The 24473-nt window shown below is 36.8% G+C and overlaps 1 protein-coding gene across 6 annotated transcripts in view; it reads left to right on the top strand.

Annotated features, from left to right (window-relative positions):
- LOC119798542 (LIM and calponin homology domains-containing protein 1-like) overlaps positions 1 to 24473 on the top strand; it is a 107445-nt gene that overhangs the window by 24239 nt on the left and 58733 nt on the right. For all 6 annotated transcript variants that reach the window (XM_038308066.1, XM_038308057.1, XM_038308078.1 and 3 more), the window contains exons 2-3: positions 12790 to 12860; positions 19301 to 19370. In XM_038308066.1, coding sequence (XP_038163994.1) covers positions 12790 to 12860; positions 19301 to 19370 — 141 coding nt within the window. The remainder of the gene's footprint in view (positions 1 to 12789; positions 12861 to 19300; positions 19371 to 24473) is intronic.

Here is a 24473-nt window from a genome sequence, read left to right as displayed (position 1 = left end):
GCCCTTTCAAAGAACATATTTGTGTCACTTTTGAACTTTCAAAATAAAATATACAGAGAAAATGAACGTCTGCTGCTAAATAAACAAAAACAAGCTTTTACTTCAAAAGTGCTGTTTTCATACTCTAGTATAGTTTCAACGAAATAGCCAGGTGAACAAGTGTACAGCGCCACACACTCATGAACTGTAACATTGATTCTATAGAAGCAAATAAATACAAGCTAATTTTACATTTCTGGCATCCATCCATCCATCGATTTTCTGTCACGCTTATCACAAGCAGGGTCACAAGAGGTGCTGGTGCCTATTTCCAGCTGTCATTGGGCGAGAGGCAGGTGCCATCACAGGGCAACACAGAGACAAACAACCATTCACCCAAACACTCACACCTAAGGATGATTTAGAGAAACCAATTAATCTAACAGTCATGTTTTTCGACTGTGGGAGGGAGCCGGAGTACCCGGAGAGAACCCACACATGCTCAGGGAGAACATGCAAACTCCATGCAGAAAGAAGGATCTTCTTGCTGCAAGGCAGCAGTGATACCCACTGCGCCACTGAGCAGCCCTACACTGAGCTGCCCTACATTTCTGGCAATTGAAAGGAGTATTTCCTAATATTTTCCCTTTTGAATAAAGTTTACTTAAAACATTTTATAAAATGTTAATTGTAACACTTTTGTTTTTTTACATTGGCTCATTTACATTGATTTGATTCTGTGTTTGTAATCATCCCTTTCTGGTGCTGTCTTTTTCTACACTTAGCTTTTAGTTTCTGAGTAATTTCTTTTTTTTTCTTTTTTTAATTTCATTTTTCTTTAAAAATGTCACCATACATCATTTACATTGATTGGTTCAAGAATTTGAATAAATTAATTTAGCTTCTCTGCCTGAACAGTAATAACTTTACAGACTCCAGTCCTCTACACTAATGTATTGCAACTATGGCTGTTGTTTTTTTTTTTTTTTTACTCACCATTTCATTAAGTTCTGCAGAGTTCTGCTCATGAGCTATTCAGTTCAGGTGTGTAAAAGTATAAACCAGAGTTCCTCTGTCTGCTGAAATACCTGAATAGCTGTATCAGGGCTGGACAAGACACAGGGAACACAGAACTGCTTTCTGCTTTGCTGTAGGAAAAAAAATCTCATCAATTTAGATTTAAGGACAAGCAGAACACTTTACATTATCTGAGAATATATAGAGGTGAATAAGTACTGTATGAACAGCCAAGGACTCAACTGGCCAACATTGTGGACTAGAGGTATAGGAGTGTTTTCTTGAAAAAGAGCAGTCTGTACTATTTTAAAGATTCTTAGATCATTCTGTTTTTAGAGCAAAATGCAGAAAATATTCTGTACAGAAAGTATGGAGGGGCAGTCTAGTCGCAGATCATTAGTGTTGCAGTTCCAGATTTAAGATTGTTGATAGTCATTTGTAAGCATTCTATAAAGACATTTTTCCTACTGACTTTGTGTGTTTATCAGCCAGTAGTAATACTAGAGTTGTTATAATAAATTTTCACTGGTATGAGAGGGATTTAGATTGTATCTGAGGTTGGATCCTATATAAACACGGATACAGTTTAAGCCTAAATCAATAAAACTGAGTAACCAGCCATTTCACAGGTTATGTTTATAAAAGCTCACATCCTTGATGAATGTTTATCAAACATGCACTGTTGACATTTGGCATTTATCCTACTGAAGCTTTGCCACCTCACTTTTCTGTCTTAGCAAAGAGTTCAATTTACAAACAAAAAGTTAAAAAGTTTTATTTCTAAACTCATTGAGTTTAAATTAAGAAGATCACATTCAGCTTTAATTTATTGTGCAAACTAACATCATATTACCATCAATAATTATGAGATGCTATTTGATGTTCTAATCATTCTGCATTTTTTTCTTTATAAATAAAGTATTTTTACAAAAAATATTACTTTTCACTTTTACAAGGAATAGTGTTGGAAGCTATTAAGGAAAAAACAGCAAAACCATAAGTAAACATAATTATTAATGATGAAGAAGTCAGGTTGACAATGATAGATACCAGCCAATGACAAACTGTGAAGAATCCACCTTTTTTTTTATTTTGCATTCCTTCATTTTTCAAAAACACATCCACAACAAGTGGCTTTTTAGTGCACTTCATTCTTATTTCATTAAGAAAACAAATACATTTATTTGATAGTCCCTTAGTGAAAGATTTGAACGGTCCAGAATGAGGTGTAGTTATCCGTTTAAGATGACCTGATGTCCAAAAACCTTTAATTAGGGGTCTGCAGAAAATATTTCCTGTTGTGATGTTTTATTGCCGTACTAACTGTTGAATTATAACAAAGTTAACTTGGAATAAGTTTGTTCATTTACACAAACGGTAAGAGAGTTTTCTTTCTAAAATAAATATTTTAGATAGAAAAAACTAAAATTGTTTTGTGAAAAACTATTTTTTTGTGGACAACTAAAGGCACCATCTCTCTGAGTTGTTCTCCAGTCTCATGTTTATGAACCCACCAGGTGTATGACCATTTACTTCCATGTTGATATCTTCCACTCATGACTTATCCCCTCCTTGCCCATAGAGTGCAATTTAGCTAGATGCAACATGGTTGAGAGGATATCCAGATAGAAACGTTCACCTGAAGGCGATCAATTCCCAAAATGAAGTTCTCTTGCTAACAGCATCATGAAGTTATGAGTCGTCACTTCTTCACTAAAGGTGATCCTCTGAAAATGGACACAATTATGCTGTGTGAAATTTTGCTTATTGCCCCTTTGATTAAAAGCAATGAACTTATGTGAAAATGTACTTATTAAGGTCAGACTTAAAAAAAAAAAAAGCTGTATTCAGACAGTAAAAACATCGGTGCATCTCTACTCATACCTGAACTGTATGAGTCAGGGTCCTTCAAAACTTCAACAGGTTTAAACTGAAGGTACGCAAAACTACCTGAGCCACCTGGACACTAGTAGGGACTGTAGACACTACAGAGCTAATTGATATTGTTAAATTTGGTCTATTTGGAAATTAAATTTGGTCTATGCTTGAATTTACGACAGTTACTATAGCGACCATGAATTAATCCTAGGTAAGACGGGTTATTTAAATAAAAGCCGCCACTGTCTTTCATCCACTTAACGAGGGCCTTTGATGACATGTTGAGGGTAGTGATTTGGTTTTGCATAAATTAAACTTCCTGGAGGTCTGGATATTGATATTCAATACCTAATCAACATACAGCATTTCCAAGCTAAATTAGTCACTTTTCACACCGGCTTTGGCCGTTTCTTAATTCACAGGAATGCAAGTATGGACTTGTGTTCTCGCCCAGTATGTTCTTGAGAAGAACACAGGAAAGTGTGGACTCAGGAAGAATGGGAGCACACAGCATAGATATGGGTTAAATGGAGCAGAAGTGTACTTGTGACGTCACCACACTCTTGGCTCGTCTGGAGCTCCATCTCACCTCCTGTTATTAATAGTCTCTAGATAATAATAAATTCCTACTTGTTTCATTTATTGGGTGAATAATAATTAAGACAATCAGATAAACACAAATCAAATGAACAATTTGCCAAATAAAACAAAAAAATTGCCAACAGAGCCAGCAATGCTTCAGACACGGCTATCCCAAGAGAGGGCTGCTGCAGATTGGCTAAGGTTAGCCTCGGGGATCCGCTGGTCACCACGGTTCTCTCAACATTGGAACTTTTTTTTAAATTACACACTAGATCAGTAAATGGGTCATATAGTGACCCTTAAAAGTATACGTTCTAGCCTGAAAGGACCTTAAAATTTACTTTTATAGAGCAACAGAAAAGAGAACTTTTAAGTAAACCCTGAGCTCTATGAGCACTCAATTGAAAGCTGCTGCTACCGCAGTGCATGCTGGGACAGCTTTCAATCTCAAGAACGGACAAGCATGCATACTCGATAAAGAGGGAGGAGCGAGAACAACATCCGGGGACTTTGTCTTTTCTCTGTGTTTTGTTCTTGTGAATTGGAACAGTAGTGGAACTGAGGCTTATGATGTTTCACAAGCTCACGAGCACATGAGAACGCACAAGTACACATATTAAGAAACAGCGCCAATCTATATGGAGAAAGGTGCAACACAGAAAAGCACTCTCCCTAAGAAAACAATCATGCTAACTGATCACAGACCAGTGGTCCTGGATGACTAGAATGTGCCTGACCATGACCTATCAATCACCTTGTGATGATCTTATTGCCAATCAAAGCTTTAAGCCTTGTTTGAATGTTTATTTTTATTTTCCCTGCTTTGCAAACTTCTTGTCACAAGTAAACTGTAAATACAGTGAAGCTTCTGCTCAGATGAAATCAGTGTGTCTTCCTGAGTAGGAGAAATTCATGACTAATCGTCAGTTGTGTAAGGTTTCCCACGCCAAATAGCTCTCACAGGATCCACAGTGTGCCTGGGAACATTTGTGCTTTTCTGGTTGAAATCAGACAGTGACAACAGAAAGATGAATTTGTTTGTTTTCTTTATTAAATTCAAGTTTCTTTATTAAATTCAATTTAGCCTTCTGTTCCAACTTAAATAAAATACCAAAATTTACAACGAAGGCCGTGGGTGGTAACAGGTGATTTTTGTTTTTGCACGCATTTCCAGCAAAAAAAATAGAAAAATTACTAAATTACTAAAAATGTTTTGTATCTTAGTAGAAACGAAATTTAATATTTTAAGCCCTCAAAAAAGTTGTCAAAAAAATCATTTTTCAAACCCTCCCGTCCACACCAGACATTTACCACACTCTCCTCCAACACCTGGTGTGCTCTTAGTCACTCAAATTAATGGGAGGGTCTAACAGTTTAGAAGCTTACAATTATGAATAAATAACACATTTTGGTTCTAAATTAACCTAAATATATTTTACAAACCAAAAGACAAAAACTAAATTGGTAGAAATAACAAATTACAAAGATTTAGCATAAATGGCCACAACAATGATAACTGAAGGTTTAGATCCCAGCTCACTTGCTCTGAAACAGTTCATATTAAAAAAAACATAATGAAAAAAAAAAAAAACTAGTTGCATTTAAAGACAAGGTATCATGATGCTGCTACCACCATGTTTTGAATGGGGTGTGGTATTCCTTAAGTAATGTTCGATTCTCTTTTTTTATCAGATAGGGCTGAAACAGTTAATCGGATTATTCGTGATGAATCGATTATTGAAATAATCGTCAACTATTTTATTCATCAATTAATTGTTAGCTTGAGTATAGAGACTCTAACACATGCCTTTAGCTGACAGAGCAAGCCACTTAGAGCAGTAATTATACCAAACAAAAATATGTTAACATTTTGTATTTAAGATTAAAAAAAAAATAAAAAAACTTTTTCATCTGTTAATATGTTCGACCCAGAGCTTTACAAGAACAAGAGTTTTTGATCACCTGGTTTAATTTAGTAAAATTCTTCTTTAACGTCTTAATATCTGCCTCCTTTTGAGAAATTCTCGCCTATTTACATACCCAAAGTTGTTTTTATTTATTCTCGAAAATAATAGGTCTTTTTTGAACAGCAGCAATAAAGACATGCTTGCTTGTTGTGGCTGCTTTGTCATGTTTACATTTTGACATCCTGCTATATCTGTGTTAACTGTGCTTTGGTGCTGGCTGTGTCTATAAAATGAACTAAGTGGTTGAATCGTGAAGAATCTAAGCTTTCAAATGATGTCTAACGTGTCTGTATTGGTAAACATTTTATCAGTTAAATTTTTATGCAATCTGAGTTATTATTTGTAAACGCTTTATAACGCTGGCGACCTGGTGGGTTTTGAGAGGTTAAGGAACCTTTGGTTATCTGATTATTAATCGATTAATCAAAAAAATGATCTATAGCTCAATCGTTTTGCAAAATAATCGTTAGTTGCAGCCTTGGAATCAAACAATGTTATTAGCCAGTACTCCTTAGATTATGCATATGGAGCAAACAAAAAATCGTTGTCAAGCTTAGAACCAGAGCAAATACTTATTTGAAACTTCTGCAGCTCCTTCAGTGTTACAATCAGCTCACTGAGAGTTTTCTATTTTCTCTAATCATTGCTTTCTATCCCTATTGATAGCATTAACATCAGCATTCATTTTACCTGTGGCTATAATAATAAGACTCCAGGCAAGACAAGATGCAAATGTAAACAAAGTCCTGCTAGGACAGCTGATCTTAATTTTAGGTTATTCCTATAATTAATAGCATATGTGAAAATAAGAATGAATCAATTTAGAAAATAAACCTAAGTGGTGCATCAACAGCTCTAAGTTACATTTTTTGCAGTTCTTAGAACTACTTTATTGCAGCATTTTTATATCTTTATTTTTTTAATACTCTCCTTATTATAACAAATAATATCTGCTGCTTTCATGACTTGTATATGTGAACATATTGAGTAATCTGTTAGTAAGGTCTTGTTCAAAAGTTATGCTTTGTGTTTTTTAACCTAAATGCTCAGATTCTTCTTTTCTTTTGGGGAATGTTTTGTTTTTTCCCGTTCATGGTGGTCTTTCAAGATCAGATGTGATGCATTTCTTTAAATGAGGTCTTCTATGAAGCAGGATGAGTCTAAGTTCTTTTCTTTCATCATGTGTGGTTTAGTTGCATCAGGATTCATTGTTCTTCTCTGGGATTAGTTCGTCGCACTCCGCTGCTAATTCAAATATCTAATAGTATGGTGATTATAAAAGATAAACTCTTCTTACAAGTTATAATCCCTGTTTTCTAAAACACATTTTTGTTCATGTTCTCTTGCCTGGGCATTGAGGCTTTATTTATCCTCAGCATGTCTCACGGTTCCAATTCACATGCTGTCTTAGTCATCCATCTTATATCCCGCCAAAAAGAAAACATGCTGACAAAAAATGGCTGCATGGGATGATTAAGTATTTTCTTTATGTGTGGTCCAGTGGGGGTCATTCATTTTCTTTCAAGACATCTTATGTGAATTTTCATCTTCACTATTGTATTTTCAGATGCATCTGTTGATTTTAGTATCTGAAGAATTTAACAGACATAATAAAACAACCTTCTCCCTAATTGATTAAAATCTGTGGCAACTTAGTAGAAAAATTTGTGACAGATGCTTAAAAAAAGGAAAAAAATACACGAGCAGTCCCACTTTTTATTTCCTATTTTGATGATTTCTGCCTTGGTCCGCTACAGAGGTGGGAAGAGTACCAGAAAACCCTAAATCAACCAAGAGTGGAGCTAATTCTGCACATGTTCTATTCAAGTAAAAGTAAACAGTAACCATGCAGGTTATAACTAAGATAAAAGTAAACTAAACATCTAATTTTAATTTTTTTCAAAATTATCTTATCAGATACACAAAAATATTAGGTAATTTACGTGCACATTCTGGTTATTTAAGGATCAGATGAAAAATATATGAATATTCAGGAAAAGTTTTTTTATACATAATACTATAGAATCCAATGCTTACATTACTGTATAGTTTTTAATAACACTTGGCAAAGTACTTTCATGGACACTAGATACTATTTCTTGTGTATTACTTGATCTCCAAATGGCTCAGCAGATATAAAATAACATCACCTGCTTATGGTGGCATTAATTTAGACAGCCTGTTAAAATGGTTCTGATTGGGTGTTTTCAGTCACTTTAAACATGACATTATTATTATTGAAAATACTCACTCAAACTGATTATTAACTTACATTTTTATCTTTTTCTTTCCTTAACTTGTCTTTAGTATGATCCAAACTGTCTGGGGTGAAAATTTTTCCATTGTCATCACTTATCTTATTTATCAAAAATTGTTTTGCATAAGATTAATATTTACGTGTAGTATTATCTACATTAAATGGATTATTAGTTATTAAAGTACTAGTTATTTATCTATGATTTCACTGAAGACATGTAGATGACTTGCAGAGACACATCATTTTCTCTTTACCCCATATGACACAAAAAAAATTTCTGAAAAGAGCCTAATTTCTGTATGTATCAACTTTAATGTTAGTATTTTGATGTGCATAAATAACCACAGTGTTTTATTTGTGAAGTAACTGTTAATATATAAAAAATTTAAATGTTTAATATGTTTGAACATTCCCCTACAGAGTATAACTGCTGCAACGGTCTGTATTAGTGCAGGGAAAAAATTGGTAGGGGTGGCAACAGGGGTGGCCAATGATTGGCTAAGGGTGGCCATGGCCACCTCTGGCCCCCCTTCTAGCTCTGCCCCTGTGAGAATGGGCAGACTAATTAAAATAAGTAGAGAGGCAACAGTAGCTAATAGATCTACTTATTACAACCAAATCAAAGGATTTTGGGATGATCTCATTTATTTGCAATAACAGTAAATGTCTTATCCTCTGCTAGTGCAACAGAGAGCAGGGATTTTGTTGAGCAGTTACAAACCAACTAAGACTTATTGTTCTTATTCTGTTTTGCAGCAGTCATTAAAATGGGGCGGGAGTGAAATAAAAATATTATTATTAATTATTATTAACAGTATTTAACCTTCCCAGCATAAACAAACGTCTTTTTTGTTTTTCATCCTTAATTATTAAAATGAATGACTACGCCTCAATTTTTAGACGTCATTTTCTTTCAGCATTTTTGAACCAATACCTCTTAAATATTTAGCCTTTGCTGCTCCTTTTGTTGCAAAGTAAATGTAAAAAAACAAAACTGCCTCAAAGTTATTCCCCTGAATGTGTGCTTCTATATTTTCCTTGGTTTGGATTAAACCTGAGGCAGTTCAGTTCAGGATCACCAACTCTTCATCACCTTTTACTTGTTTGCCTTAGATCTGAGCCCAGATTAAATACTTCTTTGCCATCATGAAGGACTCCTACCAGGGTGACAGAGCTGACAGCTTAAGAAAAGGTCCAGATGATGGATTGTAGGCAGGCATCACTTTTGAGGTTTGACTGGGACCCCTGTAATGCCCCATCAGAGGGACCACTTATACAAACCACCACATTTAAGCCTCAGCGATACAAGATCTGAAATAAAACAGTGGAAAGAAGATCTCTGGAGATAAAACACAGGACGTCACGTAAAGCAGCAGGGTTGTTTGTGTCTCACCCTGCTGCACATTTCATCAGCTTTGTGTCCTAAGGGGCCAGGCTGGACACTCCTGTCTTTGTTTTGTTCCTTAAAACCAGAAGCTTTCACACTTTAAGCTCTTGCCAAGTTGACTTAACAAGATTATTGGCTGCTGTCCCGAAGCGTGTTTACGTGCATTCTGTGACTTGTGAGCACCTCGTTTGCTTATGCAATACACTTAACTTGCCGTGCTGTAATGTAGAATGCTCTTGACTGCAAGGCAGGCATGTGGATTCAGAGCAGGCGTGCTGTTGGAGACCAAACTGCTGGAAACCACCCATGCTTCTCTTAATGCTCAACATTATAGGCCTACGACTCTCAGAGCTGCAACAGGCTTATCCTCAGGGGCCTTGAAGTAAGTAGTGTCAAGGAACCCAGCCTTTCTAAATCCTTGAATTATTGGTGGTTAGCTTGGTTTGGTTAGCTGTAAATTGTTGGGCTCCTCCAATTACAGTTATGATGAATGGTCAACATAATGATAAAGGAGTATACCTACAGTATGGAGTGAACAAAGACACTGTCATAAACTCTGAGGTCATTTAACAGAAAACTGATATTATTTTGAATAAATGTGCTTTTAAATTTGCAGCATTTTTAAATTAAAGGTTTTTAGGGAACTTTTGTTAAATACACACTGATATCAGAGGATAACCTCTACAGTAAATATTGCAGCACATGCATGCTCATGTTAACTTTCTGTATTTCATGAAAGCTTCACTCTGCAAAGATTATAGCTGTTCCTTGAAAATCAGCAATGCTTTTATTTCCTGGTGAATTCCAGAGCGAATGGGGTATAGCTCCTTCATTAGAAGGTCTTTGATCTATACATGAAGGTTTCCCAAAGGGAAAGAAGTGAATAGGTGGGAAGACAAAGCCAGGCAGAATTATGTAATTGTTAAACAATGTGACAGTGGATTGAAAACAACAAAAGCTACACATACCTCTATCCTCTTTTGATCCCGCTCCATGTTCAGATCCAGATGTTTTCAGCTTAATCTGTAACCTTGTGTAAAAAGTTTTTTGAAATGACTGCTGCTACAGTCACAGTTACTGAGCCATTGCGTTGCTTTATTTGTTTGGTTTTGTAATTAAAGGTCTGAAGAGTCAAATCTTTGTGTTTTATTACCTCTTTATCTTTTTATCACCTTCTCTATTACCAGAAAGCTGGTAACTTTTATTTAAAGCCTCTTTATGTTTTAAGTTGTTGGTTTTACATAAGCTTAACCTAAAGGTCTTAAGAGCTCTCTCAGACAGAAAGACCAAATAAGCTATTAGACTTTTTTTCTTCTTCATAATTCACTGAGGTTAACACCTGAAGGCAGCATAGGCTTGAGAGCTCATCACGGCTCAGAAAAGGAGCTGATGAAATAAACGAAGCTTTCTATCATCCTTTTAAGCTGAGCCATTGCTATTAAGCTCCATCACATACTTAAAATATCTATCTTATTTGCAAGTGCTCAGATAGAGCTAAATCACTCTCCTCCTAGCTTCATCTCTGTTATCCCCTGCCTTCCATCCAGTTTGCCAAATTATTGAGCAAAACCAAAAGGGAACACAACTGTAATGAAGACTATTGTTTCAGATACCATACAATTTCCAATTGTTATTTTTTAATTTGTCTTGTTCTTATTCTGATGGAACCCCTGAGCAGAGGATATTTCACATCACCAGTTTATTGTGTACAAAATATTTTTTCTTTTTTTAAATCAATTTTTGTTGTTTTATAAATCCTAATTCTTCAGACCAGATCCACTGTGTCAATCACATTTTAGATTTAGGTTACATTGGCCAGAACAACTAAAAAAAATGATAATTTTTCATCTGCTTATGAGATTGTTTAGGTTTAATATTTTGCTTAACACAGCTGTGACTCATTTTCTAGACATATTTGTGAGTGGTAACTGTTGGAGCTTTGAATCCAGGAGAAATGTTGTGAATCTCCTCTAATGTTTTTCACTGGGCTTTGCTTCACTGGTCTCTCTGGAATATTTAGTACCTATATTTTCTGCCATATGTTTTTCTTCCACCGAAACCTTCATTAACATGCTTTTCTGTATTAAGCGTCTTTTTTAATACCGGTAGTTTTTTTGCGAAGATCCAATTTTCTGAAAAACTTCAGGTTTTTAATCATCAATATTTACAGAAGTTTTGTAATGGACTCTTAATTTCTGTATAAAACATCATTATGGCACTAAAACCAAATTTTGAACAGCATCTAAAAAAGGGTAATCCACTGCTCCAAAGACATAATGGTGCAGATGCTTTCTGCTGGTATTTGCAACATTTATACTTTACAGCAGGACTGTGGAACGGTACTGGGGAAGAGTAGATGTCTGACTTTCATTAGCTGGAGGAACCCTCATGCATAACTGTGGAAGTGGGGGGCATTTTGTCCCGTTCAGCTCTGCACAATATTGAGCTGGACAGCTGGATTTTATTTGGTGACCTGTAGACATGTGTCCAAAGGCTGTCGAATAAACACAACACCTTTCTTGGCATCTCTAAAATGTGAGTATTAAATACTTTTGACAGGCAATCAGTATTTATCTTTTGGAAATCTGCTTCTTGAAAATCTTAGAATGATGTGTCTCTACTGTTGGACTGGTCAGTAAACACATGGTTTCATGATGTACATGGTGTCCTATCAGCTTTACTCATGTCCCCAACGTTAATCTGGTTATATTGTACTTTGATTGTACCAGTCGCTGGATGTGGATAGCTTCATCTCAGCCCACAGTGAAAGTCTGCACCGCCCTCTTTTCTGTAAACATGGTGCTGCTTGGAGGTTCAGGGCCTACCGTTGGCCCCTCTCACTGAGACACTGCCATTCTTTTCTTTTGTAGCCGATCCTGACTCCCCAGAGAGCCAAAAAGCTGAATTGAAAAAAACTAGAAACATTTGGCCACGGCAGATACTCTACTAGTCTGCAGCCTTTCCAGCTGTGTAAATAAATGTGAAAGAAGCACTCAGGAAATTTAATCTTGTAATTGTTTTGGCTTCCATACCAGCAAACCGAAAGGGGTCCTCTCTTTTCATGCAGAATAAATGGATCTTAAATGAGAATAGCCCTGGAAGTCATTTGACAGCACATTCCTAGGAGTTGTCCCCATCTTTTCATTATATTGTTTACTTTTTTGCTAAAGATGTTTATGTTCATGTTAGACATCAGGTTTAATCTTGAAATGTTCAATCACATTTGATAAACTCTTCATGTTCTGTGGGGAAAAAAGTGCAATAGGATTGCAACAGTTCAAATTGATCCTCCAAATGAAGTGAGTTGTTAAATGACATGCTTTAGCAGATAAACATGTGCAAGTGTTTGCACACGAGAATAGAGTCATGCCTTTTGATCATTTGTCATGAAGGCCCTTACTGGCAGACTTCCTCTCAGAGGGTCTGAGCCTCTATTAACCGATAAGTCCTCTGTCACAACACATTAGCCTTCCTCAGCCATTTGGTCAGGATGATTGCAGCTTATGTCAAGCTTGTTAGTGTTTAGAACTCTTCTACCACATGGGGGCTGAATATATGTCTGTCTTCTGTTTCTGGTTATTTCCAATCAATTCTCTGCGTTTCAGTCAAGTCAAGGATAACATGTTGTAAGCCATTTGTTCACAGCCTGAACCTGAAAGATATATTTTGCAACTCTTGTAGTATTAAGGCTGAGTGACTTACTGATGTTGTTCAATCCGTAGGCTGCGACTGGACGGTGTTTTGGTGAAAAGGATTTCCGAGGAGGCTTGGAGAACGGGATTCTACTGTGCGAGTAAGTTCCTTTGGCATCTGTCTAAACATTGTGGAAATTTTTATGTCTGTCTCTTCTGTTTGTCTTTGTCTCCTTATCATAAGCTACATAATGGCTATCTCTGACTTATCTGTATACTTTGGCTACCTGAAGAGCCTGCTTTATCAATATTTTGTGGGGGTCATTGCCAGTGTAAGTATATTTTTAATGCATGTCAAATTTTCAATGATAAGCCCAACATTAGCTTGGGGGACTCAGCATTTATAGGAAAAATAACAGCACTTTGATTTCTTACAAGAATGTAGTTCAGAGATGGAAGAGGCAGATGTGTTATATCTTTCTCATGCATCACAGTTCACTCCTTACTTACAGTAAATTAGTAGAGATATGAAAGTTTATAGAGGAAACTAAATTATCTTATGTTACTGGCCTTTAGATAAACTTCACAAAAAAGTACAGTTTTTATATTTTCTTCAGAGATTTCAGAACCAATTGTGCAGTACTTGATAGGGAATTTTACCAATAGTTTCTCATTTACAGGTGTCAGGCACATTAAGGCATTACCCATGTTTAAATATTGTCACCACTGGACATATTTGCTACCAGATTCTACTTAGTGGGCACAAAGTGAGGGTCAAACATTAGAGAGTGTGTTGCAGGATAAGCATGCTGCAGAATGAATAAAGAAGTCAACAGAACCCACATTTGGTAGTGCTGATTTATTTGAGGTTATTGTTCTAATTTTAGTTATATTTTAGCACATAATGCTCTGGATGTTTCCCAGAGTATCAGAATCATTATGATCAAAGCTCTACTTTTTATTGGGAAACAAATAGAACTTCAAATGCATCTCATAACTAGAATGTGCTGCTTTCAAGATATCTGACACGATGTAGATGAAGCTTTTAGCCTGGCATATAAATTTGGTTAGAGAATGCTGAAGGGTATTTTAATCTAGAGTTCTCTACTCCTGAAATTGATGTACCTTTTTAAAGATTGTTTACAGATAGTGAATGTTACCAATATTTTGTCCCTTTAAGATTTTGGACAGTATTCTGAGCTTCAGAAAGCTGGTATGGTGTTTTAACATTTCGCCTCAAACCTTTTAAACTTTTTTATTTAGAAATATATGATTTGGTACAAACATCTTAATATTTATTGAGTAAATGCATGTCTGTGTCTGCTAAAGATGTGAATGGAAAGGAAAGGAGAAACAACAGGCTAATGATAACTATCCTTTCTTATCTAAATGACTCAGAGATAATTGAGCTTATGCTTTTTTTTCTGTTTATTTGCTTGATTGTTTTTATGCTTCCAATTATTGATGGGTTGCTAAAATCTCCACAAAAAAGCTGCTTAAAGGATTTTAAAACATAAGATCCATGCTGTTTTCGAAGTGGCCTGGTAAGTTCTGGCTTCAAAAATCAGTGTTACGAAAATGTCTCAAGGCCCTGATGTGATTATTAGATGGTTACTAAGCTCTACGCCTTTATTTAACAAAATTTACATCTTGGTTAGAGCACATTTTGTATAGAGCTGCACCTTCATTTTACTAAAAGGCACGATCTAATGGCCCTTTGAAACGGGACGCTGTTTGTGATGTGCTTGCACAAACAAGTGCCTTTGCACTGATCTGTGCTGGCTGGTCAACACTATGGTAAGTCGTTGGGCGGTTATTTTTCTGTTGTCAGTAAAGTACTAGCACTAGCCATGCTACCGTATTTTAACAACCATAAGGCGCACCGTACTAAAAGGCGCAGTCTTAGTTATGTGTGCCATTTCTGTTTTTAACACACACATTAGACGCACCAGACTATAGGGCATGTCCTCTACTACGTTTAAATACCTCTACTGCATATTTAAAAATAGAGCGGGAGCAAAACTGAGAATGTTTGTGCTTTATTCATGTATTTATTACAAAGTATTAATCAAACCTGGGAGCTGGCCGTGAGACAGACACATCGCTGATGACACAGAGCGCTGTGATCACTCCTCTGAAACAGTTTATTGAAGCATAAATTAACCTAAAATGCAGAAATCTGCCGGCAGAATATGTTCGCTTTTATTATCCTGGTGCCTGCAGTTTAGATTATTTAGATCAAAAACACCTACCAGCTGCCGCGGTGAACCGCGAGGAGGCGACCTGGCCAGAGGCTGCCGCCGGTATGTGGGGGTCTGAGCGGCTCCGAGAGAACTAATATTAAAAGGCAGGATCGTAATCTGGATGAACTGACTGCAATGATTAAGTTTTTCAGGTGGACTTTCTCACTTAAAAACATATTAACATTACTTTATTCCCACTGATCATAGCAAATATAGCTGCAAGGCAAAGAAAGGATAGAGTAGCTCTGCCCAACGCACGTCAGACACACTTTTGCACCGCACAGCCAGGGCAGCAAAGCTGCTTCAGCTGCGTGTCAGAACTAAACTGGTACAAGCAGCAAAAATGAAGCCGCAGACGCGTGAACGTAGCATTACTTTGAACGGCCGGTTCACACCAATGTCGAGCGGTTGAAGTTCCTTTGTCAGACCTCCTGGAATAACAGCAAGCACAGCGTTCATTTGTTTCACCTTGTTTTTCACATCGGCTGTGAGATGGGCACGCATGGAGTCACAGATTAACAGCGATGGTGATGCGTGGAAAAACCACCTGGTCTCCTTTCATACACCTCCCTCAGCCACTCTTTCATCATCTCCTCAATGAGGAGATGAGGAGTTCTGCATAAAGCACATACCTGTTCTTTTATACACAATCCACGCCCCCACTTCCCCCTTTAACCTTCTCATGGTGGTCTCAACAACGTCCGCAGTAACAACACACATAGGGCGCACCGCACTATAGGGCGCACCGCACATTTTGAGGGAGAAAAAAGACGTTTATATGCGCCTTATAGTCTTGAAAATACGGTGGCTAAAGGACAAAGAGCAGCAAGAAGAGAACAGATTGAGGAATTTGGGTGTGGAAGAGCATGGCTACTATGATTGCAAACTTGTGTCATTTAAAACTTTGCAGATAATTTTTTTTTTCTTTCATTTTTTACCTTGGGCTTTCTGGCTTGTGGCTGGTTTGCTTTGTTTATTTTTGCCATGTGTGCATTTGTCACTCTGTAGTGCAGTCAAAGTAGACTATGTTAAACCTTGATCATGTTGGCAAGCACATTCAAAAAGCAGGGCCTTACACAGGGAAAGCAACTGAATATAACAGGTTTAAGAGAGCAGCAGTGATAGCAGTCTGAAAGCCCCTTTAGCCTCCCATGGCTAGTGGTCGATTTGTTTAGTTTGTAACATCATTGTTAATGCAAGTTTCTTTAAAAGGAATGCACCCCTGGTATCTTAATGATCGAAATGCTGATATCTGTGTAAGAATCAGAGTGAAGACAAATGGTCTGGATGAGACTTTGGTTCTTAATTGACCAATACCTCAGTTTTTCTGGTTTTGGCCCCAGCCTTCTGAGTATTTCTAAAGCTTTACAGCGATAAAACCTGAAGTCTTGACTTAAGACACAGGAGAACAGTTATCTGGATTCTCACTTCAAGGAACAATGTCTTTTGCTAACTCCTGGAGATTAACAAAGTTGTTTAAAAGTCTTACTGACCTGCTTTCAGTTTTGTCTCAAAATTCCTAAAGTTCCTAACCACAGATGTACCAGTAAATAAAATTAAAAAAATACCTTTTGTAAGGTAAATTTATTTATCATATATATTCAGTGTGTAATCTTTAATATCCAGTTTAGGGATAAACTAAATGCAGTTAGTTTACCCCTGATATGGATATCAAAGATTCCTCCAACCCTTCACAATTTTACATTTCTGTTGCTGAACTTTTAAAATACACTCAGTTTCCAACCCTTTCAGAGTGTAATTCTGTTAATTGCTGCAGGGGATAGCACTGAAACTTATGATTGGTCTTACTAGAAAAGTATATGATTTAACAACCAAAACACTCTCCAGCATTTTCTCTGTTTTCCTGACTTAAAAGAAGTATTTCTTTGGATCATTCTATTTGAAGCTGTGAAAATGTCTTCTTCACAAAAATTTTAAAACTAACTGTGTAAATACACCTAATTTAAGAAATGTTTACTTATTTCTAGATCGTTTTTCTGATGCAAAGGATTTTCTTAACAAAGTCCTCAACAATTGCTTATAATTTTGTTGTATTTAATTGCTTTCTTATTCAGGTATTAAAGTAACAAACACTTGAAAAATGAGGAGCGTTGTTATCCCAAACAGTAAATTATAGAGTAGAACTTGTTAATATTATCAGAAAGGTAACCCATACAAACACCTACACCACATTCATGAAGAATAGAATCTTCCTCCTCATGCAGCTTCTTTAAAGGTATTTTTGAAAAGGACCAAACAAGTATTTAATCTCTTGGAGTTGATGAGTTGGACTTTAGGAAATCAAGGTTACTAAAAAGGTAAATTATGGCATTTCATCTCATATTGACTGCTGGAATGTGGTCGGCATCACAGGACTGCTGATATTTAATCCCTCAGGGTAGAGTCATTATACAATGCTTCCTGTGATGAAAACAGACACAAAAGATGAAATATGAGGCAGAGAGACAGAAAGGAAAAGCAGAGGACTGTAAAGCTGTGTCTTTATGCATGTTTTGTAGGAATGTACAGTAGTTTCCCTAGAGAAAGATTTGCTTTCCTGTGTGTGATGAGAAATGACAAAAGAAATAGATAAGCCTTTATATGAATGTGGGTTACTGAGGTACAAAATATACTTTGATAACAAAATAGTTCATAACCTGACAGACTAACTCTGTCCTCTTTCCACAGTTTAAAACATGACCGTTATGCAAATTGCTCTCCTCAAATTGTGCTTAGGCATGATTTTGTGTCCTTTCCTTTATTTTTTCTTTTATGTGTGTTTGTGTTACACCAGTGATGACTTGTTACCTGTCAAGGGTCTGACCTAACTCTGGGCCGATGACTATTGGACACTGACACCGGGCCCCGAAGGGCTTCATCACTTGCAACCCTTCAGGAAGTAGCAACAATATTAATTGAATGGGTAGACATTAGAGACTGACACGGTAGTGGATTTTCACTCCTGTCCCGTCCCACTCCCACAGAAAAAAATTGTGTCCCGTCCCGATCCTGGGCCAGAGTAGAAATCTAAATCCTGTCCCGTCCCACTCCTGGTGAAATTACTCCCACTCCTATCCCGCTCCCATTCAGAATGATTCCCACTCCTGCACCACTCCCATTCAGCTTGCGTTGCAAATCAAACATTTCGAAGTCGAGTTCGCCACTAACTGTTGGTCCCTCCATTGTTGTTTTTGAGCGCAGGTGAAAAACTCAGAGCAGAAGCACTGTTGGTTTTTGGGTCGTGTCGTTTTTTGACTCGCATTTTAGTGAAAACTACAAAATGGTGGCGCCAGTACTGGATTTTTTTTCCGAGGTCTGTTTGTGAGGAAGTCTAACAGCAAATTGCAGAGGGGTGTATTGAAGCCCAGCAGTTCCAGTTTTCCTATCCGATGCTGTGGGATGATGGTGTTGAAAGCTGAACTGAAGTCCAGGAACAACATCTGCACATGAGTGTTCTTCTCCTCCAGGTGTGCCAAGCTCTGGTGAAGAGCAGAGGAGATGGCGTCTTCAGTAGAGTGGTTTTGTCGGCAGGTGAACTGCAACGGGTCGAATAAGAAAGATTATCCTCTCATGACCACCTCCAAATCAGGAATTGTATGGTAGAAAATCATTAATGTTGGAAATTCAGTCAAAAGGGGTTTGTGGGTAAATCCTGCTGTTGAAGCAGAGCTACGAGCATCTAAGAGCCGATTTACCAGAACCTCCCACACTCCACATGTGCAAACAAGGGAATTCTTCTTCTTCCAGCTTGAAGATTCCTGACAGCGCCATCTCTTGGCACTGAGTCCGACGTGGTTTTGGGCATGCATTGTGAGCAGGTAGATCGGGCCATACAGTGTAAGAACATACATAGTGAGCTGTGAACTTTTCCATTGTACAACAAAACCACATGATTTCGTTGTACAGTTTGAGCTGTAGCTGAGTACAACAAATGAAAATAATTTACAGAGTAGGCCCAGCTTTAGATGTTAGTGTTTCTTCATTGTCAAAGCCAGACAAGGTTTTATTCACAGATAAAATATGTTTCCACCAAGGAACTTTTAACTTTTCATAAACATATTGAGTTAAAATTTTTAGAAGAAATTTTATCAAATAAATTAAAAAGTTGAGAGTAGCCTTTTTTCGAATTTAGGGTCCTTATCAATCTTAAAGAGATCTCCGCAAGACCTTGAGAATATTTGTCTTATATTCTTTCTTTAGGTTGTACTTTTATATTGTTTGTCTTGGTCATGTAAGGGACTTCGGTCACAACTTGGTACCAGTTAATGTTTTATGACTGGACTTCTCTTTTCTCTAAATTCACGTAAAAAGGTTCATTCTTTGACTCCTGTCAACTCTATTTCTTTCTTTCTTATCAGGTTACTGAGCTCCATTAGACCTGGGTTGGTAAAGAAAATTAACCGACTGCAAACACCAATAGCTGGCCTGGTAAGTTTTTTCTATTTAACATTTAAAATAACAGCCTGTCAATTTAAACTCAAAACAACCTCTGCACCTTCCTGTTTTCTTTCTCATGCTTCAGGTTGATGTTTTATTCATCTTCATCACAGTACCTGAATACATAGGTCCAAGCCTACCTTTCTGTCTTCTTTAATATAATCTCAAATATGAAGTTTTTATCTTTTAGCCTGATAAACCAGAATAAATCTGAGATTAAATGTGTAATTTAGTCTGGCCCCCGATGAATGAGACATTGGAAGATTGTTGATGAGAACAGCCCATTGTTTTTAAACGGCTGTCTGTGCCTATTGGCCAATGCTCTGACCAATGAGCTTAACTGACTTTGACGTGGTAAGTGCTACAGAAAGCTGGTGGGGGAGTATAAACAAACAGCCTGTTGGCAAAATGGTGAATATGTCCTTCTTAAAAATGAATGAGCATAGAGTCTCTTCCTGGTCATGTTTCAACGAAAACCAAGTCTAATCCTTCCAAACCTGATTCCAAAGCTGAGTCAAACGTCAACTTTTCAATAGTTGTTGCCATCTTCCTTGTTGTTCTTTCTCCAGCGTCACACAGCTTTATCGTCCTGCCCTCAAAACCCCACCTGCTTTGCATCCAAAAATTCAAAACACATTTCTAGGGCCTGGGGTATTGATCGAAGCTAGACCACTCGCAGGCAAAAATGATTTTGGCCGCTGGCCGGTTGGGCTAGTTTACTAGGCTAGTTATTTTTAGCAAAAATTGTCGAACATGTGATATTTTTTTTGACTGGGTATAAAAATAAGATTTTAGGATTTGTTTTGTGTTAAGCTCCAGTGAATATAATAATGCCTACACACATCAAGGTTGGAATATCTAGATTTTAATCTACAAAAAAGGAGACTGCAACTAATTATTTCTTTTTTATATATGAGAGGAAAAGTCTGGTCATATTTTGCATTCAAACTTCTGAAAGTACTTTAAATATTAAAAGATTATATACTGTCCAATAGATGATAAGTGTTTTTAATTAAGAGTAATTTTCATTTTATTACAGTGTGGTATCGGCTGTTTAGCAAGTCCCAATGCTGTATCTGGTGCTTGTCACTAGGCGCTATTATCCTAGTCATCTTAAAACCATTCTTCTTCAAAATGTTGGCTACATATTACGTGTTTTTTCTCTGGCTAGAAGTTCAATAGCAAATCCTACCTCTTCAAATTGGCAATCCAACAACGAACCATTGGTGGATCAGGAATCATTAAGGTGAAATAACAAATTTTTTTTCATTTTTACCTGATGTATTACAACATCCAACTGCCATGCATGAATCAGAAATTTCAATGGTGAAGACCTCTCGAAATCTAAAAATAATTGTTGTTGATTGCAGGTCTGTATAATGGTTCCCATTGATTTTTGTTGTAAAGCAAGGAGAATGGCTCTAGGCTTACCGCACCCTGATATCACTGCCGGAAAAAGATGTTACTATATTTGGGCAAAAATGGCCACTCCCAGACTCAGTGATCGTGAGAAAAAATCTTATTTTAATTTTTTTATTAATTAACGCTAAATTAATTAAATCACCCAAAAATATTAGTTTTAGGTATAGATAATGGTCTATTGATTATTCCTTGCTGACCGGACTTTTCCTTAAAATGTGATCTATATAATGAATAAGTCATCCATAGGTTTGATAATACAAATGTCCAAAAAAAAAAAGAAAAGCTATCATAACTTGGTCGTGTGAGTTGCAAACTTTTGATCTAAAAATTTTGAAACGCAGTTTTAATAATATCAGTGCAAGCCATGTCCATGTTGTGTCAGACTGCTTTCTTTTAATGCAGCATTCATTGTTTTAGAGGGTAGAGTAATGGTAAATATTTAAGTGTTTGAGAAACGATAGCTTATTGGTCTCATTGCTAAGACAAATGAGTTTATATTCAAATTCATATAATGTCCCACATGTTTACCAACAGTATTACATAATGTTTTTCTCATACTTCCCATCGGGGCTCCTCTTCCCTCCACATAGACATTTCATCCACTGTGCATGTTTTGTATACACTCTGTGTATATAAAATAACAATAAAAGTTGTCTAAGTCAAAGTGTAATATTGCACTGCCATTATATAACATAGCATACCAATGATTCCTGAAAACATGAAGCAGCTAATGCTGAGCATGTAAGAGTATTTTCTTTCTTAACAAAAAAAACAGAAAAGCAAAAACATCTAATTCTGGATATAAAGATCTCCTCTGTTGCATATATTGTGGCCTGTTGAACCCAGGCTTGAACTTTGACATCCTCTCTGTGAACCAGTGGCAGAATCGACCTCTGCTGTTACTTTCTTCAGTGGGTACTGAACTTTCTGTGGAGTTAGACTAAATAACAAACTTTTAGTTTAGACCGAAAAGCTTCAGGTGTCTACTTGAAGCTGAAAATAAGTGAGAATTATTGCCACAGAACCAATGGGTGTCCAATCATATATTGGAGTTAACAGCAACATGACTTCTCAAGAGGAAACTTAGGATGTAGTCAGGGTTCATTTGTGTTCACAACTAAATCTAACAAGCCTTTCAGTTCACCTGAAGAGGGTAGTGGAAACCAAATGCCCTCACAACTTAAAAACACTTAAATACATTTTACGAGAAAATTTGGTCAAACAGTAACAAGTCAACTTCAGCTATAGTTGATGCAGCTCTCCAACGTGTATGTGTCAAATTATAGTCGGATTATCACATTTAAAGGGGGTACAATTTTGAAAGGATTAATCATTGCTTAATGTTTTATATTCAATGAAATGTTAACAGTTATATGTAATTTTTATCTAATGTATGTCTTAACTAGTGTTGTACCGATACCGATACCAGTATCGGACGGGGCCCCGATACTGCACTAAAATGGTGGTATCGGTATCGGCGAGTACCAACAAATAGGGCACTGATACCATTTTGAGAGCCATAAGTTTATTCAACTATTGTCACCCATTCCAGGTAGGCAATACAAACCTTTTATTTTTATTATCCAGTAGAACTTTTTATTAAAAAGTTCTACTGGATTCACTTTGTATTAGATTTTTTCCTGCCTCACAAAGGTAGGCAACAGCTTGACAAAGCCATGATGGCAATTATTTTACATTATTATGGTATCGGTATCGGCCGATACTGTACAGCCAGGTATCGGTATCGGGGCCAAAAAATGGCATCGGCGCAACACTAGTCTTAACTATGTGAAGCATTCTCAAAGTAGGTTAACAGGAAATAGGAGTAGAAAAGGGGGGAAGAAATGAGGCAGAGGTCACCGGGCCAGGTATTGAACCTGTGATGACCACCTTGAGGACCAAAGCCTCTGTACATGTATTGCATTTCTCGACCCCTGGATGACCGGTTCTAAGGACATTATCATAATTAGTTCAGCCTGTAGTGTTTTTTTTACAAATCCCTCCATTGGATAATAAATTTGCTTTCCATTAATTATTTTTGTGTAATTTTGTTACCACATAAAACTTTGTACAGAATAAAGTATTCAGTGAAAATATTTCAATCTTCTCAGATCTAGGCTGTGCTATTTTAGGGTTCACTTTATTTTTTGTGAGCAGTGTATATTTTTGATGTACATAAAAATAAACGCATGAACACTGCTTTGTTGTCTGGAGATTCTCTGCTTTCTCTGAGGAATTTCCAGCTTGAGTCTGTCTTTGAATGAGAGCCTGTGAATTGAAGAAGATCTGAACCCTGATAGTGTTCAGCTGAGTATAGTAAAATACAGTAGAGCTCTTTCATGACGACCTATGACCTTGATTTAAATGAAGTAGCCTTTCAGGACCCATGCTCACATTTACAGAATGTGTGAAAGTTGATAGCATTGCAGCTCCATTCACCCTTTATCCGCTTCAAATCCCTACCTTATTTTTACTTAAGGAGCCATTGAGGTTTGTTTTAGCTAGTATTTTTTTTATTTAATCTCAAACAGGATCTGAGTTCCAAATGCTGTTAAGAAGAATAAAAACTTCATTTAAACATTCTATGATTGGAGCCAGATAATTTTCATGACTGTCAGAAGAACCAGGTTAAAACAAATAAGAGCTGGTTTAAGCAAGGCACTTGCATTTTTGGAAGGCCTCAAGTTCTGTGGTTCAAATCTCGCAGACTTGGACAATATAAAGCTTTAAACTCAGTGCTAATTCTGACATTTTGAATTGAAAAGGCTTATTGGATTGGAAGCAAAACGTCTTCAAACTTGGAAACAAAGTCCAGTAGATTTTTTTTTTACTTTTTTGGAACTTGGACCCTGGGTTCATGAGCACGACCCTTAGCCCCAGAATCCTCCTTTGGCATTGCACAGTGGCAATCCACCTTCCCTAAATGATTAATTGAAAGCTGAGGCCATTTACTTTGGAAATCATTAAGTTGCAACGGGACATTTTTTTTTATAATTATTAACTTTTTCAACCTTTTAAACAAGTTTTGGACTATGTCAAGTTGAGGTCTGACATTTTTTGGTCCATTAACACTTTGGTTCTCCTCCTTTTTTCCCCCATATTATATATTTGCTGCAGTGTTTAGGATTATTGTAATAGTTGTGCAAGTTTTCCAAACTTAACATCCAAAAAGACACCCACACATTGATTTTAAGAAGACGTGGATGTAGAGGGATGATATTTAATTCAGTCACCGGAAGGTGCAAGATCCTTGGGCTGCAATCCAAATCTGCATAGTCAGGCCTCCAACACTATGCTTTACTGTTAGGATTTTGTTTGTGACCTTCAAACATCCTCCTGGGCAATATCATCAAGCAGGTTTGCATTTATTTGACCTGTATAAAAGATGGTGATATAGTTAGCCCTAACTAAACCCAACCCATACTTTAATTTTCCTTTTAAAAAGATGGAGCTTCTACCATAGTTCTTCCAACAGTCCATACCAGTTCTGTACTCTTTCTGCGTGTACGCTTTGTACCCTACATCTGTTAAATCCATTGTTTGACCTTGGTATACATTTTCTAGGCAATTCTCTATTGATGAACTGCAGTGATACCATCTCTAATGTCATTACTGATGTCCTTGTCTCTTGGCATGGTGTTGATACTTACCTAGATGCAAATTACATACCTA

This window comes from Cyprinodon tularosa, unplaced genomic scaffold, assembly GCF_016077235.1.
Source record: "Cyprinodon tularosa strain WSP-4 unplaced genomic scaffold, ASM1607723v1 ctg117, whole genome shotgun sequence".
Classification (NCBI taxonomy): domain Eukaryota; kingdom Metazoa; phylum Chordata; class Actinopteri; order Cyprinodontiformes; family Cyprinodontidae; genus Cyprinodon; species Cyprinodon tularosa.
Note: the sequence above shows the minus strand (reverse complement) of the source record. Positions and strands in the feature narration are given on the sequence as shown.